The sequence below is a fragment of the Schistocerca cancellata genome, chromosome 1 (assembly GCF_023864275.1).
Source record: "Schistocerca cancellata isolate TAMUIC-IGC-003103 chromosome 1, iqSchCanc2.1, whole genome shotgun sequence".
Classification (NCBI taxonomy): Eukaryota; Metazoa; Arthropoda; class Insecta; order Orthoptera; family Acrididae; genus Schistocerca; species Schistocerca cancellata.
Window position 1 is genome coordinate 762,153,437 of NC_064626.1, and position 27,058 is coordinate 762,180,494.

The window sequence follows — 27,058 nt, forward strand, 5'->3', positions numbered from 1 at the left end:
CTTAGTGGTTCATCTTGGGGAGCGGATCGCACTGTCCTGCTTTGCTTGTATCGGTCCATAGTCCGATCGAAGCTGGATTATGGGAGCCTCATCTGCTCGGCCATCCCTCTTACGCCGTCTCAACTCCATCCACCATAGGGGGTTACGTCTTGCGACCGGAGCTTTCTACACTAGCCCGTCGAGAGTCTTTATGCTGAAGCTGCCGAATTACCATTGACCTACCGGCGCGACGTACCGCTTTGTCGGTATACCTGCCGGCTATTGTCAATGCCCGACCACCCCTCTTATCAGTCCTTCTTCGCCGATTCTCTCAACCATCAGTATGGGTTGTATGTGTCTGCCCTGCTGCCCCCTGGAGTCCGCTTTCGTCTCCTGCTTCGACAATTGGATTTTGCCCTCCCTACCACCTTCAGAGAGGGTGAGAGCCCGACACCACCTTGGCTCCAGGCTCCAGTTCGTGTTTATCTCGACCTCAGCTCGCTCCCGAAGGAGGGTACTCCAGCTGCAGTGTATTGCTCACAGTTTGTCGAACTTCGTGCGCGACTTGCCAGTCACACCTTTATTTACACTGATGGCTCCAAAACTGACGATGGGGTCGGCTGTGCCTTTGTCGTCGGGGCCGTCACCTTTAAATACCGGCTCCTCGACCAATGTTCCAGCCTTACGGCCGAGCTTTTTGCTCTCCATCAGGCTGTTCAGTATGCCCGCCGCTATCGCCATTAATCGTATGTACTCTGCTCTGATTCACTTAGTGCTCTTCAGAGCCTTGGAGCTCCATATCCGGTCCATCCCTTGGTGCAACGGATCCAGCAGTCCCTCCATTCTTTCGCTGAGGGTGGCTCTCCTGTCAGCTTTCTGTGGGTTCCCGGCTATGTAGGAGTGCCTGGGAATGAGGCTGCTAATGCTGCAGCCAAGGCTGCAGTCCTCCTGCCTCGGCAAGCCTCCCATTGTGTTCCGTCATCTGACGTTAGTGGGGTTGTTTGTAAGGGGCTTGTGTCCTTGTGGTGGGATACTTGGTCCTCACTTCAAGGAAACAAGCTCCTGGCAGTCAGACCGTTCGCAACTGCTTGAACAACCTCCTCCCGACCATCTCGGTGAGAAGAGGTCCTTCTGACCAGGTTGCGGATTGGGCATTGCCGGTTTAGCCACCGCTACCTGCTCTCCGGTGACCCAGCCCCGCAGTGCCCTTGTGTTCATGCATTAACAGTGCACCATGTTTTATTGTCGTGTCCCCATTTTAGTCAATTTCGTGTTGTCCTCTCTCTGCCATCTACTTTACAGGATATTTTAGCGGATGACGCTCGAGCAGCTGCTCGTGTTCTTCGTTTCATTACTTTGACTGGGTTGTCCAAAGACATCTAAATCTTTCACTTATTTTATCTGCCTCTTTGTAAGAACTTTCTGGTGTCCCCCCCCCCCCTCCCCCCTTGAGTTTTACTAGATTCTATGTGCTCTAACAATTGTGACTGAGCGCTAATGACCTCAGTAGTTGAGCGCCCTTAAACCCCCCCAACCCCCCCCCCCCCCCCCAAAAAAAAAAAAAAGAGAGAGAGAGAGAGAGAGAGAGAGAACAACGCTCAAACCCACTGCTCGGCCTAAGTTTTTTCGGGATCGGCCCATTCCTGTGGCCATTTGTGATCGGGTAAAACGGGAGTTGGATCGTCTCACTGCTTCAGGGGTCTTGCTTCCTGTCACTTCCAGTGAGTGGTCCTCTCCTGTCGTTGTAGTTGCTAAGCCAAATGGTGATATTCGTCTCTGTGGCAATTTCAAAGCCACTGGAAATTCTCAATGCCTCATCGACACTTACCCTATGCCCCGTCCTGAAGAACTGTTCACTAAACTTGTTGAAGGACAGTATTTTTCTAAAATTGACCTGTCAGAAGCTTATCATCAACTTCCTCTCGACGCTGCTTCCTGGCAGTTTCTGGTCCTGAACACGCCTTTCAGCCTCTATCAATACCAACGCTTGCCATTCAGGGTTGCTAGCACCCCTGCTCTCTTTCAGCAATTCTTGGAACAATTATTGCTCCTTGTCCCTGGGTGTATCAATTACATGGGCGACGTTGTTGTCACTTGCTCCACCACTGAAGAAAATCTTCAAAATCTCCGCACACTTTTTCATGTCTTACAGACTGCCGGTCTTAAGTGTAATCTTCAGAAATCACAATTTTTTCAGGCATCTATCACGTACTTGGGGTTTCAACTCTCTCGGGATGGTATTCGTCCGCTTCAACAAACTGTCGCTGCGATCGATGCCCTTCCTCGCCCTACATCTGTTAAGGAACTGCAGGCCTTCTTGGGGAAAATAGCATACTATCACAAGTTTTTACCATCTGCGGCTTCGGTGGCTCAGCCGTTGCATCGCCTGTTGCATAAAAACGTGTCTTTTCACTGGTCCACGTCATGTGAAGCGGCTTTCCAGAAGTTGAAGACTGTGCTGAAACAGGCCCCGTGCCTGGCTACTTATCGACCTGGCCAACATCTTGTTCTTGCCACAGACGCCTCTCAATACGGGTTCGGTGCAGTCCTTGCGCACTGTTTTTCTGACGGTTTGGAACAACCCATTGCTTATGCCTCCAAAACACTCACGGATGCCCAACAAAAGTATTCTCAAATTGAGAAAGAAGCTTTGGCCATCATTTATGCTCTTCATAAGTTTGGTGTTTTTCTCTATGGCTCAAAATTTCATCTTGTTAAGGATCACAAACCACTTGTTTCCTTATTTCATGCATCAACGTCACTTCCTGACAAGGCTGCACACCGCCTCCAGCGTTGGGCTCTTTACTTTTCCCGTTTCAATTATGAGATTCATTTCCGGCCAATGGCTCAACATGTGAATGCTGATGCTCTGTCTCGCCTTCCCATGGGTCCTGATCAGGCATTCGATAGGGACGAACTTCTGTGTTTCCACCTGGATGTTGCTGAGCAGCGGGTTGTGGACGGGTTCCCCATCACTGGGGACAGTATTGAGGCTGTTACGGGTTCTGACCCTACCCTATCCCGGGTTTTACGCTGTATTCAGAAGGTTTGGCCAGATCGCCCGTCCGCTAAGACTTCTGATCCGTTGCGGAACTACTACACTTTGCGCTACCGCCTCATGGCTAGGGATGGTGTTATCCTCCTCTCCACTGACAATGCTTCGCCGTGTATTGTGGTACCTGCGTCTTTGCGTGCTTCGGTCTTGCGCCTCCTTCACCAAGGGCACTGGGGTGTGTCTCGCACAAAATCTCTGGCGCGCCGTCATGTGTACTGGCCTGGCATCGACTCTGAAATAGCACACATGGTCGCTGCCTGCGGCCCTTGTGCGTTACAGGCCGCTGCCCTGAAGTCATCTTTGTCACCGTGGCCTTCGCCTGAGAAGCCCTGGGAGCACATTCATGCTGACTTTGCGGGACCCTTTTTAGGTACTTATTGGCTCCTCGTAATTGACGCCTACTCTAACTTTCCTTTCATTGTCCGTTGCACGTCACCTACCACCGCGGCAACCACCAGTGCTCTCGCCCGCATTTTTTCTTTGGAAGGCTTCCCCTCTACTCTTGTTACTGATAATGGTCCACAATTTGCCTCTTCCGAATTTGTGGATTTTTGTGCTCGTCACGGCATTACGCATGTCACGGCCCCTCCGTTCCATCCACAATCCAATGGTGAGGTTGAACGACTGGTCCGTACATTTAAGGCTCAGATGCGTAAACTTCTGACTTCTTCTGCTGCTGATGATGCGCTTCTCTAGTTTCTGGCGTCTTACCGTTTCACCCCCATGGGCGACCACAGCCCGGCTGAGCTCTTACATGGCCGACAGCCCCGCACGCTACTTCATCTTGTGCGGCCCTGGGTGCCTTCACTTGGCCGGTTCACTGCCGACGACCTCGTCTGGGTACGGGGATATGGCAGGCGGTCAAAATGGAGCCCGGGCCGCATCTTAAGACACCGTGGCAGACGCCTGTATGAAATCCAGACGGACACGGGTGTTGCAGTGCGTCATTCGGACCAGCTTCGGCCTCGGGTGCCAGCAGCGCCTGTTCCGAATGCCACCACACCACCTTTGGCTCTACCTGACGCTCAGGATCTTGGCATCTCTCAATACTCACAACGCAGCCCTCTCACCGTCATCGCGATGCCAGCACCAGAACGGACGCCACCAGGAGGCGTGCCCATGCAGGAACCGGAGGACCATCCTCTGTCAGAGCAAATCTACTCGCCTCCTCCTCCAACAGCCGCCGACACATCGCCCATGTCTCCTGTCATATCAACTGGACTTGCTGCAACGGGCAGATTGGTGCATGGGGCCCCAGCAGATTCGACCCCTACATCTCCCGTCATCTCGATCCATTATCATAGGGGACACTTCCGTCCATATGGGAAGCCTCCTCCTCGAGACTTTACGGCGAGTCAAACAACGCCTATGGACGTTAGCCATCTCCAGGACACCTCCATCAAGACCAGTGCAACAATTTCAAAGGGGGGAAAAGTGTTGTGACTCGCCGATCATTCAAAGTGCCGCCGCGCAATTACGTGCGTCCTCTACGTGTGGCGCTGTCTGCCAGCCATGCAGCAGCTGCGCCACCTAAGCGGCCAGCCGAGCAGTGGCCGCTAGACTGGGACTCAGTGCTCATTCGAATGCTAACGTGTACACATGTCTTACTTGTCAACTTACTCTGTGACTTATATGTGTTGTTGTGTCGTTCCGAAATATATGTGTTAAACTTGAAGTTCTAACACATATAATTCATAAAAACTCATAAAAATGTGTTTTTTTTTTAATTTTAGAAACAAATATTTACACAACACACATAGCTGGAGCAGAGAAGATATTGTTCATGTATCAGTTGTATCTGGTAATATAACAAAGAAGTTTGCATTCTCTGAGTTTCCAAATTAGAAAAAAAATTAAGTAGAAAAAATAAATTTTTTGTATTTTCTTTTTAAATTAGTGACTTAAAAGAAAGCTCAAAAGTGTGTGTATGTGGATTAAATTTGAACATATAAAGAGGGAGCTTTGTAGCTGAACAACTGGCATATCTACTGTGGTTTTAAGAGTTGTTTACAAAATACAATGTTTTCAGAGGACTCTACCATTTACAAAGACCATGATAAAATGAAAATATTTTATTTATAACACATATGGTATAGAGGTCTAACACATTTTTTTCCAGAGAAACTCATGATCATGAATTGACATGTCTGGTATGATTTGAGATGAAATTACACAACTGCTGCTTCAGTTATATTAAAAGCCTGCTGTTTATCCCATTTTGAGGTAGTTATTTGCTTCTTTACAATGGGATATTGAAATTAAATAATTACCAACATCTGTAAATGCATAGTATGTTTTAAATACATTACTGCTTCTCATACTGCTTTACAATGAACACTGCTACTTGCTAAATATCCAACAGAACTCGTCAGTCATTCAGTCTAGATGTTCAGATAATATATGGAATGAGTGTCTAATGGTCTAGATGTTATTAATTTTCCTTTGAAATGTTTCTGGTTCTCAGTTGCTCATATAATTTTTAAATCTGAGCTTGTGAATGCATAAGGGTACATAGGCCTAACTCTTCTCTGAACCAAAAGTACAAATCCAAATGCAAATAATTTTTGTGTCTTATAATGTGATTGTGTACATCATAGTACTTTGTTGCATCAAGAGTTCTCGATTTACTTGATGCGTTGTGGATAAAATCCCAAGATTTCAACGACTGCCTCCATCATTATCGTTTGGGACTAAGTCTGACCGTTGTGAAACTGGCGAGGCTCACATTTTTATACCCAGAGGATGGCATCTGATTTCCTGGATTACATCACAATGACACCACGGAAATGGCATGTACTGAAGTGGAACGCTCTACATCTGTAGATTTTATTTATGCTTTATCCAGCTTTGCTTGCAGCGCCATCTCTCACATCAACCAGTAAACTGCCAGAAGCCTTCATCTTTTCTCTCTCTCTCTCTCTCTCTCTCTCTTATTTTTTATTGAGTGCACACTTCCATGCATTGCTAAGTGCGTAGCTTGTGTGTCTATTGAAGTTGTTTTCACATAGGTCAATTTCAGCTGCTTCCCTGATCATAGTTCCATTAGTTTGATGCATGAGAAGTATTCTGATTTTTTAAAACAGTAATATGTGTTTATTTAACAGTCTGGGCCTGGCCACAACTGATCTTTTTCAAATATCTATATTTAAGGTGATTCTGAGCTCAATGTAGCAATCGGCAGTGGTTAACATGGACTGGCTCACATGGCTTTTGCCACACTTGCAAGGAATTTGTGAATGCCTAGAACTCTCAGGCCAAGATTATCCTTAACAGGTCATAACATTTCTTTAATTTTCCTGGGTGGCAGGAAGGCTGGTCTGATTCCTTGCCTGTTTAGGATTCTACCTATGTTAGCAGTTCTTGCACCATAGATTAGAAGCCGCACTATGTTTTGGTCCTCTTGGCTTGCTTGAACAGCATTGTGTCTTGGTCTCCTTGACAGCATTTACCTTATACCATGGACAAAATACCTCTTTCTTCTGAACACTGTCATCGGATGATTAATCTCAGAGCCGAGATTATCCTTGTTTGAAATTTTCTGTTCATAGAATGGCCAAGTCTTCCACCTGGTTTCCATTCTACAAACGGATCTAGGAAAGGTAACTTCCTTTTCTTCTTCCCCCCCCCTCCCCCCTGAAAGTCTTATGTTAGGTGTATACCACTCAAACAGTCATCAAACTACTGCAGTCCCTCACTGCTGTGTGGCCAGATTAAAAATGTATTGTCACCATATCTGAAGAAAGAGGATGGGTGGAAAGGAGAATGCTCACTCTTGAAATTCGCCCATAAAAATATTATCTATGGCGGGCGACATGGTGAACGGATGATTGTTACACTGATCATCTCATAATTGTTTCCAATGTACAAAAAGTAAATGGTCGTGAAAGTGTGTCAAAATAATTGTAGACAATCAAGGGAGAAATGAGCAGCCAAAAGTTTTAATGTGTCTTCTACTGGTACCTTGATTTCTCACCTGAAATTTTGAAATTATTTCAGCACACTTGGATGACGATTTACATTTTGTGTGGTGCAAACAAAATCTATAGATGTAGAGGGCGCCAAGGGAGCCACCTCTGAGCATGTCATTTCTGTAATTCTTCAGGCTTTTCCAGCAAGGCGTAGTCATGTTGATTAATCGGGTTTCTGCCAGTTATTCGCATCTTCCTTGCATGATATTTCAACTGTGTGACTTGGTCTTTTTCAGGTGCTGACCGATACTGATTCCACTGTGGAATGAGTCTGTCCGTGGTGTGCACCTGCCAGTAGCAATGGCTGTAGTGCTTTCATCTAGCTGTGGCTGCTACGAAAGCTGTGCGTGTACTTTGTGGCTATTATCCGTTGTCAGTACAGCGGAATTAAGTTCTTAATAGCGTCCAATCTGTGCAAAGTGTTTTATCTGCTGATTGTAGTCATTTGAGACCTTCTGTGAATCGAGACGTTCTGTTACTGTGATGTGCCATGTTAGGCGTTCCGTCTGAAGTTCTTGTCCCCCAGGAGTGGCTGCAGTGTCATTTTCAAGCTGATTCCATTCAAATTGTCGGTCGAGACTCGGAAGAATGCCCTCAGATATTGTGTCTGTTGTCTGAGGTACCATTTCACATACGTCCTTTGTTCCATGTATTGGGCTGTTATCCCTAATTTCTTCTTTATACTTGTGTCCCTTGTGGTCTGGATGTTGTGTACATAATGAGATTCTCTGCCACCTTAATCTCAATAGATTCTTTGATGGAGCTTTCCCAGTATCTTGATGTTAAGCACCTAAGGCCTAAAGCACCAGTATGATCCATATTTTATGGCCTGCCTAAGGTGCACAAGGAAGCGGTTCCTCTACGTCCAATAGTCAGCAATACTGGTGCAGCCACCTACCTCACGGCTCAACACCTTAAGAAGATGCTCTCACCATATGTAGGGAAGTGTGCCCATCACATTCGCAACTCAGAGGATTTCCTACAATGCCTCAGGCAACTACAGATCTCAGACACTGACATTATGGTCAGTTTCGACATGGTCTCCATGTTCACCCGTGTACCACTGAGTGATGCACTTGAGCTGATTGGAGAAATGTTCAACGGTGCTCCCGTGGACTTATTCACACGCATACTGACTTTGACGTACTTCCTATATGGGGGTCAATTCTGCGAACAAATGGAAGGGGTGGCAATGGGCAGCCTCCTCTCACCGGTGGTGGCCAATCTTTTAATGGAAAGATTTGAAGAGGACACTCTTACATCAGCCCCAGATAAACCAAAATGCTTTTTCAGATACATGGATGACGCCTTTGTCATATGGCCCCATGGGAGGGAAAAGCTTGATGTTTTCTTGGACCATCTAAACTGTAGCCACCCTAACATTAAATTCACCATGGAACTGGGGAAACATGGACTTCTCCCTTTCCTAGATGTACTAGCTAAGAGGAAGGGAGATGGTACCTTCAGTCGCAGTGTATACCACAAACCCGCTCATACCGACTTGTACCTGCAAGCCAGAGTTGCCACCACCCGGCACAGAAAAACGCTGTACTCAGAACACTGGTTCACTGGTCAAGAACTCTGTCAGATCCAGATAATTTGGCGACAGAGATACAACATCTACAATCTCCATTCTACGAAATTGGATACCCTTCTCGAGATCTTCAAAAGGAGGCTGCGCCTTGTTTCACCACCAGCAGTTCTTGAGGAGATACAAGAAGAAGTGCAAAAGGCTTCACATTTGCCATATGTTGGGCCAATATCTGCCAAAATCAGCAGAATTGCCAATATCTGCCAAAATCAGCAGAATTCTCCTCAAACATAACATTAAAAGTGTGTTCCATCCACCCACCAAGATTAAGTCTCTGCTAGGGAGTGTGAAGGATGACATGCATCTACAGAAACCAGATGTTTACCATGTACCATATGGATGTGGGATGGCATACATTGGCCAGACAACCAGGACCGTTGACATCAGGTGCAAAGAGCACCAAAGGCACATCGGGCTGAGGCAGGCAACCAAGTCAGCGATTGCTGAGCATTGTTTAGAACTCGATCATCATATGAAGTATAATGATGCCAAGATTTTAACACAAACATCGAGATACTGGAACAGCATCATAAAGAATCTATTGAGATTAAGCTCGCGGAGAATCTCATTAACCAGGACACGAGTTTCGAGCTCAGCTCGGCTTGGAACCCAGCACTCCATCTTCTGAAGATGCAACGTAGGCAACATCCAGACCACAAGGGACACAAGTATATAAAATCGAATTAGGAATAATAGCCCAGTACATGTAACAAAGGACGTATGTGAAATGGTACCTCAGACAACAAAGGCAAATCTGAGGGTGTTCTTCTGAGTCTTGAGCGACTATTTGAACAGAATTGGCCTGAAAATGACACTGCAGCTGCTCCTGGGGGACAAGAACTTCGGACGGAATGCCTAACACTGCACACCATGGTAACAGAATGTCTCAATTCACAGGACTCAAATGATGACAATCAGCAGATAAAACGTCTAGCACAGCTTGGACGCCATTCAGAACTTAGTTCAGCTGTATTGACAATGGATAATAGCCACAAAGTACGTGCACAGCATTCAGAAGAACTGTGGCTAGAAGAAACTGCTACAGCCATTGCTATTGGTCGGTGCACACCACGGACAGAGTGCCAGATGTGGTGCGGACTGCAGAGGGAACACCTAAAAAAATATAGGCATAAATACTGGACTCGTTACACACTGGAATCAGTATCTGGCAGCACCTGAAGAAGACTGCAAGTCACGCAGTTGAAATATCGTGCAGGGAAGATGTGAATAACCGGCAGAAACCCGATTAATCAACGTGTCATTTCTGTGTTTTCAAGACATTATCCAGTCAGCCAGTTGCCATCCTATTGGTATAAAAGTGGGAGCCTCGCCAGTTTCGCAACAGTCAAACTTAGCCCCTGACAACAATGATGGAAAAGTTTGTCAGAAGCTTAGGATCTTATCCGAATTTGACACAGCAAGTAAACTGAAAACTTTTTATTCAAGGACTCTGTCACGAAAGACTTCGTAGTCGTAGTATTTCATTGCTGTAAGACAGGTACTGAAAATACGCAAAATAAGCCAACAGTGTTGTCTTTACGTAGACGCCATCAGGGATATATCTAAAAGCAACACATGTGTAATTCATTGTATTCGTTAGTTTATCTGGTGACACAATTTCAACTTGTTACATGGACAGATCTGGTGGAGTATTATGCCAGGTGTTTCAGGTTCTGTATGATAATAAATGTTTTCATCTGATGCTAGCATGTTATTTTTTCCTTGTTTGAAATTGCATTTTATGAGTCATTGTTATATTAAGATAAAAACTGTTTGATGTGAGCCTATTATAGGCATATTCAGCTGTAATCTGAGCTGTGTCTGGTGAGGTTGTGTTTGGGGCATTAATTTGTATGCTTATAACATCAGCAAACACACTGATAAAGCAGAATCTGTGGGGGAAAACACTGAAAGACAAATAAAAGTTCTGTCGTTTTCATAAAAAAAAAGTTAAATACCTGGGAAGATTATGTATGTAGTCGAAGAACAAGAGTGTGCAATACTGATCCTTTTGGGTCGCCACATGTTATTTGCCCTTGTCTGAGTTGATTTTTCACACTTGTGAATTTGATTCTCTGCTTTCTTTTAAGAAAATAAGACTGAATCCATATAAGAGAGATGCTGATAATGTCATAATACTTTTACTTTTGGTAGAAGCTAGGTGCCATATACAACAAATTTGAAGCACACCACCCGACAGCTTTGACCAATGACGCCATACCACACAACACAACAGGATGCAACACAAACATGATTTCACAATGCCAATAATTAACCTTAAACTTTTCCGCAGCATGAAGATACAAACGTCAAGTAGAAAATCAAACAAATTCTTAATAATGAGTATTGAAGCTGTGGGTTTTGTGTGGGTACAAACCAAAATCTAACTGCACAACTGCAAAATCACAATAATAGTAAAATATACGAAATGCAAAAACAAAGCAACAAGATAAAACAATAGTTTCAAAAATACATAGTAAGAGGAAACACATTGTGTCTGGTATCAACATCAGCTATACAGGGTGAGCATTAATAAAACTGCCAAACTGCAGGAAATGGAGGTAAAAAGGGCATATGAACATGTCTGGAAATGCATTGTTGCCATGGCAGATGACCCTGAAGAATGAAGGTTCCTCTGACCATGTGCTATGTATTCCTTGTGTTTTGCAGGATGCATGATTGATGCAATATACGGGTAAGCAGCAGAATGGTCCAGTAATTGTCTCAGGAACAAGCCAAGATGAAGTTTGTGTACAGTCAAGCAGTTGGAAACAGTAAAGAGTCAGTACATGACTATACCAAAACAAGTACCCTCACAGACACCAACCATATATAACATAACATTTCAAGCTTTGTTTGGGTATTTGTGTGATCGTCCTTCCAGGCTGACAAATGTGCAGGGAGGCAGTGGTCTGTGTGTACATCAGATTTGGAGGACTGGGTTGTACAGGATATTGAGATGAACTCTAGTACAAGTGCCAGGCAAGTGGCCCACCAACATTGTAAGCCAAAGTGTAATTATGTGTATCTTGCATGACTACTGCAACTACCACTGTCACCTGCAATGATTGCAAAGATTATCGGTGGGGGTTTCTCTCTGCAGGAAGGATTTTGCTGATGGTTTGTGTACCAGACCATCACAATTGTGAGACATCTGTCATCAGTCCTATTTACTTCAATAGTGTGTGTACAATGCTATTCAGAGAGAGCTCGTAACGTGAGAAAGAGCGCAGCAAACCATGATGTGACGTATGAACTTATGCGTTGCATCTCATGGAGGCCACTTTGAACATCCATCGTGACATGGATGCAATGCAGCTCTGTACTGTTTTGCGGGACAATTTGTTGTCGTTGCACGCACACTGTCCATTTCTGAACACGTTCATAGGACTTTTTGTCCTTCATTTCTAGTCAGGAATCCGCCCCTGCAGTTTGTCTGTTTTATTAAAGTTTGCCCTGCATAGCTCAATATAAAAGACTGATACCACTACAAAACTCTTAAAACAGATCACACCACAAAAAGTCAAAACAGATGCATGTAGCAATCAATCATCAAAATTAATGAAAGGCAATATCAGCGTCAGTTGACCCTTAAAGCACAATTCTGAAACATCGACCGATGCAGGAGGCCAAACCTATACAACAAAAACAACATTAATAAAACCAAGAATCAGGTTTACCAGACACCAGATTCCACATGAATGAGAGATCGAGATGCATATCGCAAGGAAATAACATATAATGAAGAGTAATGAAATTAACACTGTTAGCGAATGAATTTAAAAACATAGCTAAAACGCCTCCTCAGGTGATAGAAAACAATGCTGTACATGAAACAACCCCATCCCAAACCTAATGCAAATTCCTTTTGCTTTTGTTACTTCTGGTACCGAGTGCCGCGGGTTTCGAATACGCGCCAGACGGCATGAGACTCGATGACCACTAGAGATCTCTGCAGCAGTCACATCATATACTGTGGCTGCACACGCTCCTGGCCCCAACTCTTAACGTGAGGGTGCCACTGTGGAGCACTTGTTCCCAGCGGCCAATACCGACATACCCTGTTGTGTATTTAGGCGGCTGCCTCTCACTCAGCGAGGCAGTCTGATATTCATGTTGAGTCACTTACAGATATCTTGTTTAAGTTGCATGTGCTTACTTCCTGTTTACAAATGAACGTTGTTTTGATTCTGTGAGGTTATCTCTTGAGACCCCATTGCTTAATTCTTTGTTGTTGACCTTGGTGTCTGGCTTGGTTGTCCGTCGTCATGCTTGTCCTTCCATTCCCGTTCGTCCGTCTTGTTTGTTCGAAGGCTGCTCCCGTTCGGTCCTGCCACGTTTTCGTTAGCAGCAACCCCGCGACCGTTCCTGTTGCGGTTACAACATTACTTATTTGATTTAAGTATAATAATTTCAGTTTTGTCAAATAAATAAATTTATTATAGAAAATATGGACACTCAGCTTCAAAATAATACATTGTGAATTATTCATTGGAAGTATGGTTTATTCATCTTTTCATTATAGATATTTGCTGCCCTCACTAACCAGCATCACTACAATATGTTCATAAACTGTAACTTTTGACAGACAAAAACAAACACTAAACCTCTGCTATGCTATGGCACAGCTTTTGATTACTGTGAATTGATCTTTTTTTTGTATTATTTTTACCATAATGTAGGAGATATTGACAGTTCTTGCTGTTGTTGGCCGTCAGGTAAAATATCATGTTGACCTGCAGTGGAAATGTCTTGCCTCAAGTGAAAGTGATGACACTACAGTGTCAGAATTCCCTTTAACACATATGAAACAAAGAAACAAACACACTATATGATTATATTACACTAAAAGTGTCAAAGTATTGAAATGTTAGAACATGAATATTTAGCTGTTTTTGGCCAGGTGGAAAAGTTACTAAGGTGCCTATTATTACTGTAGTTTTATGCCCATTAAAGTTTTGGGAAAGTGGGCATTTGAACTACTGTGTTATACAAGTTCATAGTTGCTAACAAGTTGGACCACTAATGCTCATTGTTTTCTGAGGGTGGAAAGATACACTGTGGTTTAACGCTTTTTATGTGCACAGTGCATTATTTGAAAGAGTGTGTGTAATTTTTGTTGTAAGATGGTAATTAAATTGGTATTCTTTAATTTACAGAATAACGGCCATGGAATTGAAGTGTGCATATCAGCAGTATGACTGGGGAAAATTTGGGCTCAACAGCAAAGTGGCATCTCTTCTAAAATGTGCAGAACCAGAACTGATAATAGATGAAAACAGGCCATACGCTGAACTTTGGATGGGAACTCATCCCAATGGCCCATCTATTGTGAAAAGTACTGGTGAAAAATTATTGGACTGGATCGAAGGCAATTCACAGGCACTAGGTAGAAAAGTAGTATCATCATTTGGTATTCAGTTGCCATTTCTTTTTAAAGTATTGTCAATCAACAAAGCCTTGTCTATTCAGGCTCATCCCACCAAGGTAATGCATTTGAATTCTTTTTCTGGACCATATAAAATTATATGCTTAATAATGCCAACATAAAACATGCTGAGGATTGTAACATTCTACCCAAAATGTCCTCGTGCAAATACACATATCAAATGAGAAAAATATAGAACAGCAATTGTTTGATTACGTAAGTTAATATTTGCAGCTGTGTAACCATCACACTTTTTTTACATTTGTCTGTCCCACTTACTTTCGTGTAGCATAATTTTACAAAGAGAACAAAAATGAATTCTCTGAAGCACTCATATAATATTGTAACTGTACCACATTAGCAGTAGTTAAATAGAAATCATTCAAAAGAAATAATGGAAAGAGTGGATGTGTACCATAGAAGCTGTACAAGACTTTGTATTCTGAGAGTTTCATTGAAACTTGACATCTATTAACAGCGTGGATCTTTTGCTTAGACGAATGTGTTTATCTGTAGTTTATGCATGCTCAGCTCAACACCACCCCAGACTGTATGAGGGGGGACCCAAAAATAACCAGAATTTCTTTCTAGAAAGCATATACTTTATTGTTTTCAAATACAACTTTAATCTCCTTCGAAGTACTCTCCATTAGCATTAATACACTTGTCCAAACGTTCATTACAGTGTTCGAAGCACCTTTTAAATTCGTCCTCTTTGATACCTGCTAGCACTTTCATGACATTGTGTTTTACATCTTCCACAGCCGCAAAACGCTTCCCTCTCAAGTCTCTTTTCATCCTCGGGAATAGGAAGAAGTCCGAGGGTGCTAAATCCGGCGAATAGGGCGCGTGGGTCAACATAGTCGTCTTCAATGAGGCCCAAAACTGGCGAACGCTGAGAGCCGTGTGCGCAGGAGTGTTGTCGTGATGCAGGAACCACATGCCAGAATCCCACAAAGCCGGACGTTTTCACGACAAACTTCTGTGAAGCCGTTTCATAACCTCCAAATATAATTGTTGGTTTACTGTCTGGCGGCACAACCTGCTACTACAAGTACACGATGTGCAGCATTACGATTCCGGTTACTTTTGGGTCCCGCACACACACACACACACACACACACACACACACACACACAGACCCTCAAATAATCATTCCTCCTGCGCTCCATATGTGAATGGAACAGGAAGAAACCCTTATAACTGGTACAGCGGGCCGTACCTTCTGCCATGCGCCTCACAGTGGTTTACAGAGTATAGATGTGGATATAGATATTTTTGTTTCAACACTTGGGATTTACTGAGTAGCATCAGTTTTGTCATACAGAGGAAATGTGTTGCGATGCAGAAATCCTTACCAGAACAACAAACTTTTTAACAGGATTTGGTCACTGTATGACAGGACGGGCTTTATCGAGGGCAAGACTAACTTGCAACTACATCCAGTAGATGGCGAGGGCAATGTGCAACCTCAAACTAGCAAGGATTGCAGAAGTCAGTAGGGGGTGACCATGCACTGTCACTGTAACTAATTTAAATTTTAAAATGAAAATATATAATAAATAAAGAATTAAAATAATGAATAAATAGTCAACTGAAATCGTGTAGGATGGTAATGTGGTATAAACCAAATTCTTATAGTTCAAACTAATTGTTTATACCATGTATATTGACATAAACACATGAGTGATGGAATTATATAAGTAAAATGGATAAATCTGTTGGAACAGTAGTTAAACCAGCAGTGCAAAATGTAGTTACATAGTGCAAGCAAAGCATTTACACACAGTAGCATATGCAAAATAAATTCATATAGCCATGCATTAATTTATGGAAAACAGAAGCAAAATCTTAAAAGTTTGTCAGCTAAATCTCAATAAAATCCATCATCATGTAATATTATTAACAGTAACAACAAAAACTTAAGTTCATGTATCACCAATACTTTGTGACAAATACCTAACTAACAAATTAATTTAATTGGATGGGTAAAAATCTACTCACAAAGTGGCGGCAGGCGAACACACATATAAACATATTAAAACTTTCAGAGCCAGTGGCTTGTTCTTCTGGCAGAAAGTTTGCATGGGAAAGAAAAGAGGGGGAGAAGACTGATGAGGTTTAGGAAAAGGGGGAGTATGGAAAAGTTGCCGAGAACCCCAGTCGGGAGACCTACTGGAGAGAATGATAGGAAATTTCCTTCCCTTCCCATCTGGTTGATCTTGTAGGAACCGCCTGGTAACACAACGAAATCGCACAGTGGACTTTGGCATTTATTCTGTGAAGAATGTTATTTACAATGTGTTTATTCTTTGGTTTTGTTCTAGTGCATGCAATCTTTTTTTATATATCTGGTCTTTGGCATTGTTCCTGTGTTCAACATCATGCAAAAATAAAGTTATATTCTTGAATGCATTACTCTCTCTCAAAAATAATTATTAATTAGCCTCAGTGGCTTTACTGGTGACTGCAAACACTGAACTTGAAGAGATTTATGATGTTCAAACAAGAGAATTCATGGACTTCAGAAAGTTCATGGAGGAATGAAGAGACGCAGCTGATACATGAACAACTTGAAGCACTGAAGTTAGCATCGGAGAGGCCCATTACTCCAATGTCAAACATGCGTGCGGCCGTACAAACCAACAGCCTGACAGAAAAATATGCAGCACGTAAATATTTGAACACCGCAGTTCCTGCCAGACAAACTACAACTATGGTTTCCAGTGATTGAGCTCATGTTTGCCCAAAGCAAGATCCACGATGAGCAGACGAAGTAGGCGATAATGGTGAATGCGCTGGATGGTAGAGCAGCAACTGCAGCAGAAGATGTTATACTCCGAACTCCAGCAGAACGACCATACGTGGCACTGAAAAATGTATTACTCACTGGAATGCATAAACTGTTAAATCAACGTGTGCAGCAGGTGCTTAAAGAAGAAGCTATAGGTGACAGGACACCGTTGGAATTTTGGAAGTATTTACGCGGTATCGTCAACGCAGAAGAATTGTTAGATGTGACACTCAAACACATCTGGCTAGATCAATTATCAAGCATGGTAAAAGCCGCACTAGTAACTCATGAAAAAGACAACATGCAGAACCTCTTGGAGATAGCAAAGTCCATGCGACCGTAGGCAATCCACAGATGGCTTGCATGGCAATATTTAACGGGGAAGAAGCGTAAGAAGTGATAGCAGCAATAAAGAAGACTCAGCATACGGACGTCAACAAAATAATGCAAGAACTAACATGACAGATGACATTATTGGAGCAACAGGTCTCACAATTGCTACAGAATGAAAACAGCAAGGCCAACGGTATAATTCAATAAGGACAGGTATGTTGGTACCATCAACACTTCGCGGATAGAGCAACAAAGTGTTCACAGCCATGTGTGTACTCAAACGTGAGCGGCAGCCAGCAGTAGGCACAGCGGGCCGCCATAGCACAGAAAAGCGCCTGCATCAACGAGGTGAGATCGACGCAAGCTACGGACGGGTGAGTAACCTCAATAATTTTCTTACCATCTCCAAACAGCTTCGTCAGAGATGTCAAGTCTAACTGTTGCTACCTAATAGACTCAGGATCCAATGTGACTGTGCTCCCCTTTACTGACCATCAAGGAACAGATGGCACTCCATTGATGCAATTAACCGCAGCAAATAAATCATCCATTGTTGCTCATGGCACATGTAAAATTGAAGTCGCTTTAGGTTTCTCACAAAGCTGTCAGTGGACCTGCATTATGGCAGAGGTGTCAGAGGTGATATTGGCTGCAGACTTTCTTTGTGACATGTACATTGCCGTAGATATTGCTAATGCACAGATTAAACGAAATCAAGAGACAGTAGGTGGCATCACGGAACGTCACACTTACCGTGCTGGCAAGCATAACTGTGATGCGGTGTCACATGGCGTAAGTGATAACATGGTTGCAGAAAAATCCACAGTAACTCACAAAACTGTACACCGCATTTACATCACGCCCAGTCAGCCAATACATCATCGGCCGCGCAGGTTAGCACCGGATCGGTTTGTGCCAGGAAAAGCAGGATTCGAGGCATTACTGACATCAGGTGTCAATCTTAGATCAGACAGCTCATGGGCATCACCCATACATTTGGTAAAGGAAAAAGATGAGCCGTGGAGACCATGTGGCGATTACAGGAAGTTAAACGCACGTACTATACCAGATCATTACCCAGTGACTAGTATTTGCGATTTCACAAATCAATTACCTGGGCCAATGATCTATAGTGTTATTGAGTGTAAAAAAGCTTATCACCAGATACTGGTGGCAGAAGGAGACATACTGAAAAAAGCAATTACAACACCTTTCAGTTTATTCGAATATGTCCGAATGCCTTTTGGGTCAAAAAATGCAGCTCAAACACGACAGTGATTTATTGATGAAGTGCTGCACGGGTTCAAAGGATGCTTTGCTTATCTTGATGACATATTAATCTCATCGACAACGGCAGAAGCACACAAGAAGCAACTATCTGCAGTGTTCTACCACATAAACCACTACGGAATAATAGTCAACAAAGCAAAATGCGAACTGTGAAAACGGCAAGTTACGTTTCTAGGATATGAAGTTTCGACGGAGGTCGTACACCCGTGAGAGGACAAGGTAGCAATAATCGACAACATGAACCGCCCCGAGACTTACCATCAACTCAGAAGATTTTTAGGTTCGGTAAATTTCTATAGACAGCATTTGCCGTGAGCTGCACTAGGACAAGTGCTCTTGACAGACGCTCTCGCAGGTAAAAATGCAAATGGAAAATGAGCGTTGCAATGGAACTCTGACGTGGAGAGAACATTTTAACACATAAAGGCCGACTAACGAAAATCAGTACTCATTACTCATCCGGTACCAAAAGCACCTCTGTCAATAGTAGTCGATGCCGGCCAAGACGCGTTGGGAGCCGCACTGCATCAGAAAGTAAATGACAAATGGCAGCCTTTGGGTTTTTTTCCTCACAAAAACTTACAGACCCCACAAAGAAAAGGGAGCACATATGACAGAGAACTATTAGCGATATATGAAGCTATCTGGTACTTTCGCCCGTATGTAGAGGCAAGGGCATTTACTGTATACACTGACCATAAACCAATACCCTTTCAGTAAGTCACAGGATAACTGTTCTCCATGTCAGTTTCACCACTTAGAATACATTAGTCAATCTACTACAGATATCAAGCATATCAAGGGAGTCGAAAACATAGTCGCCGATTTCCTGTTGCGGGTCTCGGTTATTTCACAAACCATAGACTACAATAAATTAGCCACAGCAGAAGCTAATGACGCACATCTCCAACAGTACTTACAGGATGTAAGAACCGGACTTCAGTTAAAATTAATCCAGCCAGCGGGCATGAATGTGAAGAAATGGTGCGACATAGCTATGAACAAACCCAGGCCTTTCTTTCCAAGGCAACTACGGAAAGTGGTTTTCGATAGCATTCACGGACTCAGTCGTTCGGGTAGCAGAACAACTATCAAACTACTCACGCAACATTTTGTCTGACCAAGTATAAGGAAGGATTGCTGTGGTTAGGTAACAACATGCATGCTGTGCCAAAGGAACAAGATTGGATGGCATGTACATAAATCAGTTGGAGATTTTCCCCCAGTAACAAATAGGTTCTCTCAAATTCATTTCAAAATTGTGGGCCCTCTGCCACCGTCGGAAGGCTACAAGTACACTCCTGGAAATGGAAAAAAGAACACATTGACACCGGTGTGTCAGACCCACCATACTTGCTCCGGACACTGCGAGAGGGCTGTACAAGCAATGATCACACGCACGGCACAGCGGACACACCAGGAACCGCGGTGTTGGCCGTCGAATGGCGCTAGCTGCGCAGCATTTGTGCACCGCCGCCGTCAGTGTCAGCCAGTTTGCCGTGGCATACAGAGCTCCATCGCAGTCTTTAACACTGGTAGCATGCCGCGACAGCGTGGACGTGAACCGCATGTGCAGTTGACGGACTTTGAGCGAGGGCGTATAGTGGGCATGCGGGAGGCCGGGTGGACGTACCGCCGAATTGCTCAACACGTGGGGCGTGAGGTCTCCACAGTACATCGATGTTGTCGCCAGTGGTCGGCGGAAGGTGCACGTGCCCGTCGACCTGGGACCGGACCGCAGCGACGCACGGATGCACGCCAAGACCGTAGGATCCTACGCAGTGCCGTAGGGGACCGCACCGCCACTTCCCAGCAAATTAGGGACACTGTTGCTCCTGGGGTATCGGCGAGGACCATTCGCAACCGTCTCCATGAAGCTGGGCTACGGTCCCGCACACCGTTAGGCCGTCTTCCGCTCACGCTCCAACATCGTGCAGCCCGCCTCCAGTGGTGTCGCGACAGGCGTGAATGGAGGGACGAATGGAGACGTGTCGTCTTCAGCGATGAGAGTCGCTTCTGCCTTGGTGCCAATGATGGTTGTATGCGTGTTTGGTGCCGTGCAGGTGAGCGCCACAATCAGGACTGCATACGACCGAGGCACACAGGGCCAACACCCGGCATCATGGTGTGGGGAGTGATCTCCTACACTGGCTGTACACCACCGGTGATCGTCGAGGGGACGCTGAATAGTGCACGGTACATCCAAACCGTCATCGAACCCATCGTTCTACCATTCCTAGACCGGCAAGGGAACTTGCTGTTCCAACAGGACAATGCACGTCCGCATGTATCCCGTGCCACCCAACGTGCTCTAGAAGGTGTAAGTCAACTACCCTGGCCAGCAAGATCTCCGGATCTGTCCCCCATTGAGCATGTTTGGGACTGGATGAAGCGTCGTCTCACGCGGTCTGCACGTCCAGCACGAACGCTGGTCCAACTGAGGCGCCAGGTGGAAATGGCATGGCAAGCCGTTCCACAGGACTACATCCAGCATCTCTACGATTGTCTCCATGGGAGAATAGCAGCCTGCATTGCTGCGAAAGGTGGATATACACTGTACTAGTGCCGACATTGTGGATGCTCTGTTGCCTGTGTCTATGTGCCTGTGGTTCTGTCAGTGTGATCATGTGATGTATCTGACCCCAGGAATGTGTCAATAAAGTTTCCCCTTCCTGGGACAATGAATTCACGGTGTTCTTATTTCAATTTCCAGGAGTGTATTTGTTGACGTCGGTGGACTGGTATACAAGATGGGCAGAAGCTTCTCCAATTTTGGACATTTCAGCAGAGATGGTAGCTTGAGTATTTTTGGCTTCTTGGATCTCCCGTTTTGGATGTCCACTATACGTGACAACCGATCAAGGACGACAATTTGAATTCACTTTGTTCCAACAATTAGCCAAGCTCTGTGGATCCCGCCATCACCGTACTACCGCCTATCACCCAGTGAGCAATGGCATGGTTGAGCGGTGGCACAGGACATTAAAGACAGCATTGATGTGCCATAAGGACAGCTTGACTCCTGTGTTGCTAGTGGTGCTGCTAGGTCTCCGAAGTGCCTGCAAATCAGACCTAGGTGCATCCGTGGCTGAACTGGTTTATGGAGAGAACCTCAGGCTGCCGGGAGAATTTTTTGTTGAACCGACGGAAGCGACAGCGGGCAACATGCCTTACGTCTTACAACAAGTCTGCAAGCACATGGCACAGCTACCACCTACATCTGGTTCTTGAAATGGCAGCAACACGCCGTTCGTTCACAAGCAGGTTAGCGATTGCCCTTATGTGTGGCTGAGGACAGATGCTGTACGAACACCTCTTCAGCCGCCATATACTGGGCTGTATAAAATACTCGCGAGAGATGAACATACGCTGCAGATAAATCATGACGGGAAGTGACAAACAGTTTCCATTGAGAGAGTTTAACCAGCGCACATGTGGCCGCCCTGTGACGGAGAAAATCAAGACACCAGTGAAGAACCGCTGCCTACACAATATGACGAAGAGGTGTTGCCCGCAGAGAGCAACACGCCAAGCCAGAAGCAGGAAACCACACCAGAAGGCCCGCAGTTGTCAGAGAAGCATTCTAGGGCAGGCAGAATTATAAAATACAAGTATCCTTATGTGCCTGGAGCTGTGCTCTACAAAGGGAGGGCTGTGTAGGAACCACCTGGTGACACAACGAAATTGCACAGTGGACTTTGGCGTTTATTCTGTGAAGAATGTTATTTACAGTGTCTTTATTCTTTGGTTTTGTTCTAGCGTTATGTGATCTTTTTTTATATATCTGGTCTTTGGTATTGTACCTGTGTTCAATGACATGCAAAAATAAAGTTATATTCTTGAACGCATTACTCTCTCTCAAAAATAATTATTAATTAGCCTCAGTGGCTTTAAACTCATTCTCACATGATGAGAAGGAAATTTCCTTCTCATCCTGTCCTGCAGGTCTCCCCTGACACGGGTTTCTGGGCAACTTTTCTGAACACTAGTCTTTTTCATAAACCCCACCAGTCCTTTTCCTTCACCTCTGTTCCTTCCCTTTCAACCCTTCTGTCAGGAGGAGGATCCACTGGCTCCAAAAGCTTGCACACTTTAATGCTTTTATATGTGTGTTCTCCTGCCGCTGTCTGGTGAGTAGATTTTTTTATCTATGCAATTAAATCATATGTTCAAAAATTTATTGTTTTTGAAGGTTGTCACACAATTAGAAATAATAAAAGCAGTGTAATATTAGTTCACAGTTACCTAAAACTGTTTAAATAACAATAAACTTCATGTGATCAAGGAAAAACAATTGCTGAAAGCCACGTGAAAATCTCTTGAGTCCCAACAGAATTTAATGTCGAGAACTCACTCCCTCAAAATTATTCTAAATCCCAAACTATTTCTGAGTGTTTAATTTGCGACCACCAGAAACTTATTAAGTCCAACACATGCTATTCTAGGGCATGCATTGCTCTAGCTGCACAAATACTTTAACAGCCTCTCATCCTGAAAGTTCACCTACTAAATAATACAGGCACTACTCTGCATGCTCTTTAAGCATTTAGTCAACTGACCACTACTGAATTCAGTACATGTATTTGCAAAATGACCACCATTCAGTTATAAATACTAACTTCATATATAAAACCTAGAGCATATATTAAATTCTCATGATCAGTTTGCATTGTATATTAAAACATTTGTTCATTATTTCAATAGATATGAATAAATGAGCAAATACATCCACTACTATGATCTCTTCAAATTTAAACCACAAATACATGTTAAAACACTGAATTATGATTGGTTAGATGTAATGATTGTTTGGATAATGGAATCGGACACTTTTGCTGATTTCATACTATGATAGAATGAAGGTTTTCATGACTGGATGTCATTGCTGCTGGTAAACTTTTTGAGGTATAAGGTCGTGGTTCATGAAACTCTTCTGCTCTAAACATTTTGTCCAGAACTGCAGTGGATGTCTTCAGAGGCATTGCTCCTCTGTTGAGTTGTGGCGGCTGAGGGGTCAGATGCCCGAGAGCGACATATATACTGTAGGAAAATGGGTGTGGCCTGAGTTACACCTGATAAGCAGAGATGATCCTTGTCATAGATAAAACTTAGTATCAATTGTCGTTTTGTTAGAGATAAAAAAACTGTTTAGCAATTCTGCAGAGCTACTGTCCATATGTCGTTAAGTGTCATGGTTTCTTCTTTCCTATTAAAATTATCCCTATGTTTATATATTTCAATGGCCTGTCTACGTAGCTATGGATAATAATCATCGCAGATAAAATTTTTGTTGCAAAAAAACTTCACTTTGTTACTTCCCTGCTGAAGAGCTTGCCCTGCTACAGCCAATTTGTCTATTTTCTCTGGGCAGCAAAGACTTTTGTATCCCTTTAGCCATGTATTCGTGTTTCTGTTGATTGTCCTAATATAAATTTTACCTACACAGAATTTTATATATGTCATGTGCTGACAGAGGAGGGCGTTAGTTCATAACAGATTGGAATGCTTGACCTATGTTCATTGTTGGACTAAAAACTGGTGTAATAGCTTGTTTCTGTAAAATCTTTCCAATCTGATCTGTTACTTTTTTTAATAAAAGGGAGAGACTGTGTTCTTACATCATTGTTTCTTATGCTTCTCCTTCAACCTTCCATTATTTGGTTGTAGAATTCTGTTTACTTCTTTCCCCGAATAGACATTTTTCTCAAAAGCCTGCTTTAGATATTTTAATTAAGCATCCAGGTACTCCGGCATGCTTATCCTTTTGGCTCTGTCTGCAAGACTTTTAATGACACCTCTCTTTAGTTGTAAATGGCAATTAGGGTTCTGACGTAAATATCTATCTGTGTGAGTTACTTTTCAACAAAAACCTTATGTTCCTAACGTCCATTGGTCTGTCTCATAACTAACACATCCAAGAAAGTTATTTTGCTGTCAGTTTCTGTTTCCACAGTGAACTGGATTTTTGTATCTATATTATTTAGAAAACCAAAGAATTTGTCCAAAGCCTTTTTACTGTGTGACCAGACCACAAATGTGTCACTCAATACCAATACCAGTGAGATGATTTCTTATTTGCTTTTTCTAAAGCTGACTGTTCAGATTCCTCCTTACAGAAATTAGTAATAGCAGGACCTATGAAAGTACCAGTTAAAGATGTTATTGTGAATGTAGTAGCAGGTATGCATACTCTCCCCAAAGAAATTGCAAATGCAATCCGGTTTGAAACGACCAAAGTATTGTGCCGCAGTAAACACGTGGAAAGTAATTTAATAAGGCTCTCAGAGTTTTAAATGCAGATGAAGAGATAGTGATTATTTGTGCTGATGAGGGGAATGCTACTGTCTTTATGAATCAACAGGTCTATCGAAGCAAAATTCATAAAATTGACCTTCCTCTGAGACCCATTGTTAGCACTATCAGTTCACCCATGTATGAAATACCAAGATACCTGGCAGCTTATTTGCAGCCATTCATTTGGAAAACTGATTCATACATAAAAGACTTGCATCATTTTATAGTAAAAATTGAAGGGCTAATCCTCGCTCATGGCGATATCCCTGTAAGTTTCGACATAGTGTAATGTCTTTATTCAGTATGATTCCAGTCAGTGAAGTTTTGGTTTTTATAAGAGTTATTTTCCCAGGAGATTTGTCCATTCTTTTCAACGTTGCCTTACCTCCAGTCAGTTCCAATTGAATGATGAATTTTATGAACAACTTGATGGTCTAGCATTGGTTAACCCATTAGGTTCTGCTATAGCTAATTTCTATATGGAGAAATTCGAACAGTCAGCTTTAGAAAAACCAGATAAGAAACCCATCTCACTGATATCAGTTTGTGAATCACATTTGTGGTCTGGCCACATGGTGATGAAAAAGCTTTGGACAAATTCTTTGGTTTTCTAATAATATAAATACAAAAATCCAGTCACTATGGAAATAGAAAATGACAACAAAATACCTTTCTTGGGTGTGTTAGTTATGAGACAGACCAATGGAAGCTTGGAACATAAGGTTTTTCATAAAGTAATGCACACGGACAGATACTTTACATAAGAACTCTAATCACCATCCACAGAAAAAGAGAGATGTCATTAAAAGTCTTGGTGATAGAGCCAAAAGGATTTGCATGCTGGAATACCTGGATGCCGAATAAAAACATCTAAAGCAGGCTTTTGAGAAAAATGGTTATTCACGGAAAGAACGAAACAGAATTATATGACCAAGTAATGGTATGTTGAAGGGCAAGCATGAAAAACAATGGTGAAAGAATACAGTTTTCTGCCTTTTATTAAAATAGTAACAGATCAAATTGGAAAGATTTTACAGAAACAAGACATTAAAGAAAATTGGTCAAGCATTCCAATCTGAAAAAAATTAACACCCTCCTGTGGAAGCAACTGGCGTATATAAAATTACGTGTACGTGTGGTTAAGTTTATTTTAGAACAACCAACAGAAGTGTGAGTACACGGCTAAAGGAATGCAAAAATCTTTGCCAGCTGGGGAAAATAGACAAATTGGCTGCAGCAGGAGCATGATCTACAGCCAGAAAGTCCCAAAGTGAAGTTTTCCGAAACAAAAATTTTATATATGAAAATGAACTACAGCTGTGTAGAGAAACCATTGAAATATATAAACATAGGGATGATTTTAATAGGAAAGGAGAAATCTTAATGTCATATAGATAGTAGCTTTGCAGAATTGCTAAACCTCATTTTCATTTTTGACAAAACAGCAATTGATAGGTAAGTTCTATCTTTGACACGTATGATCTCTGCTTATCATGTGTAACTCAGGCTATGCTCTCTCTCTCTCTCTCTCTCTCTCTCTCTCTCTCTCTCTCTCTCTCTCTCTCTCTTTTTTGCAGAATACATGTCCCTCTCAGATGTCCGACCCATCAGTCAGCAAGACTCAACAGAGGAGTAACGTCTCTGGAGATGACTACTGCAGTCCTGGACAAAACATTAGGAACAGAAGAGTTTCATGGACCATGACATTATACCCCAAAAAGTTTACCAGCTGTGATCTCATACTATGTTTTTATGTGGAGAAATTGTAGTTACAGCACAATTTGCCTATAATTTCAATAAATTGTTTATATTTCATGTGATTATGAAAGTAATATATTGACATGATTGCTGACACAGATTAGGAGTACATATCATACCTAAGTTCATATTGCATGTTTTGTTAATTTGTTATAATTTTTGTAAGCTGTTACCATTAATATGTTGGGAAATTTTGAAGTATTATGTTTTAGCCTCCACCTTTATGCTCCCTACTAATAGACCTTGACTGCCAGTTGGGATATTTTTGTCAGGGCTGGCTCTCCCAAGAATCTCAATAGTTTTAAGGGGATGTTGTCTACTCCAGAGGTCTTGTTTGGACTTAGGTCTTTCTCTGCTCTGTCATGGTCTTGTTGCAGTACGTAATCTCCCATCTCATCCTTATCTAATTCCACTTATCTTCCTACAATATCGGCTTCAAGTTCTTACGATGAATCTAAAAGTTGATGAAACCTCCAGTACAAACACCACCCTTTGCAGCACCTCTTAAAAAAAAACCATCACCAAGAGAGATGCCTCAACCTAAATTCAAGCATCAGAATTGGCCACA

At 43.0% G+C, this 27,058-nt stretch overlaps 1 protein-coding gene across 3 annotated transcripts in view; it reads left to right on the forward strand.

Moving 5' to 3' along the window:
• LOC126186642 (mannose-6-phosphate isomerase) overlaps nt 1–27,058 on the forward strand; it is a 134,760-nt gene that overhangs the window by 23,163 nt on the left and 84,539 nt on the right. For all 3 annotated transcript variants that reach the window (XM_049928228.1, XM_049928227.1, XM_049928230.1), the window contains exon 2: nt 13,753–14,080. In XM_049928228.1, coding sequence (XP_049784185.1) covers nt 13,763–14,080 — 318 coding nt within the window. In that variant the 5' untranslated portion in view covers nt 13,753–13,762. The remainder of the gene's footprint in view (nt 1–13,752; nt 14,081–27,058) is intronic.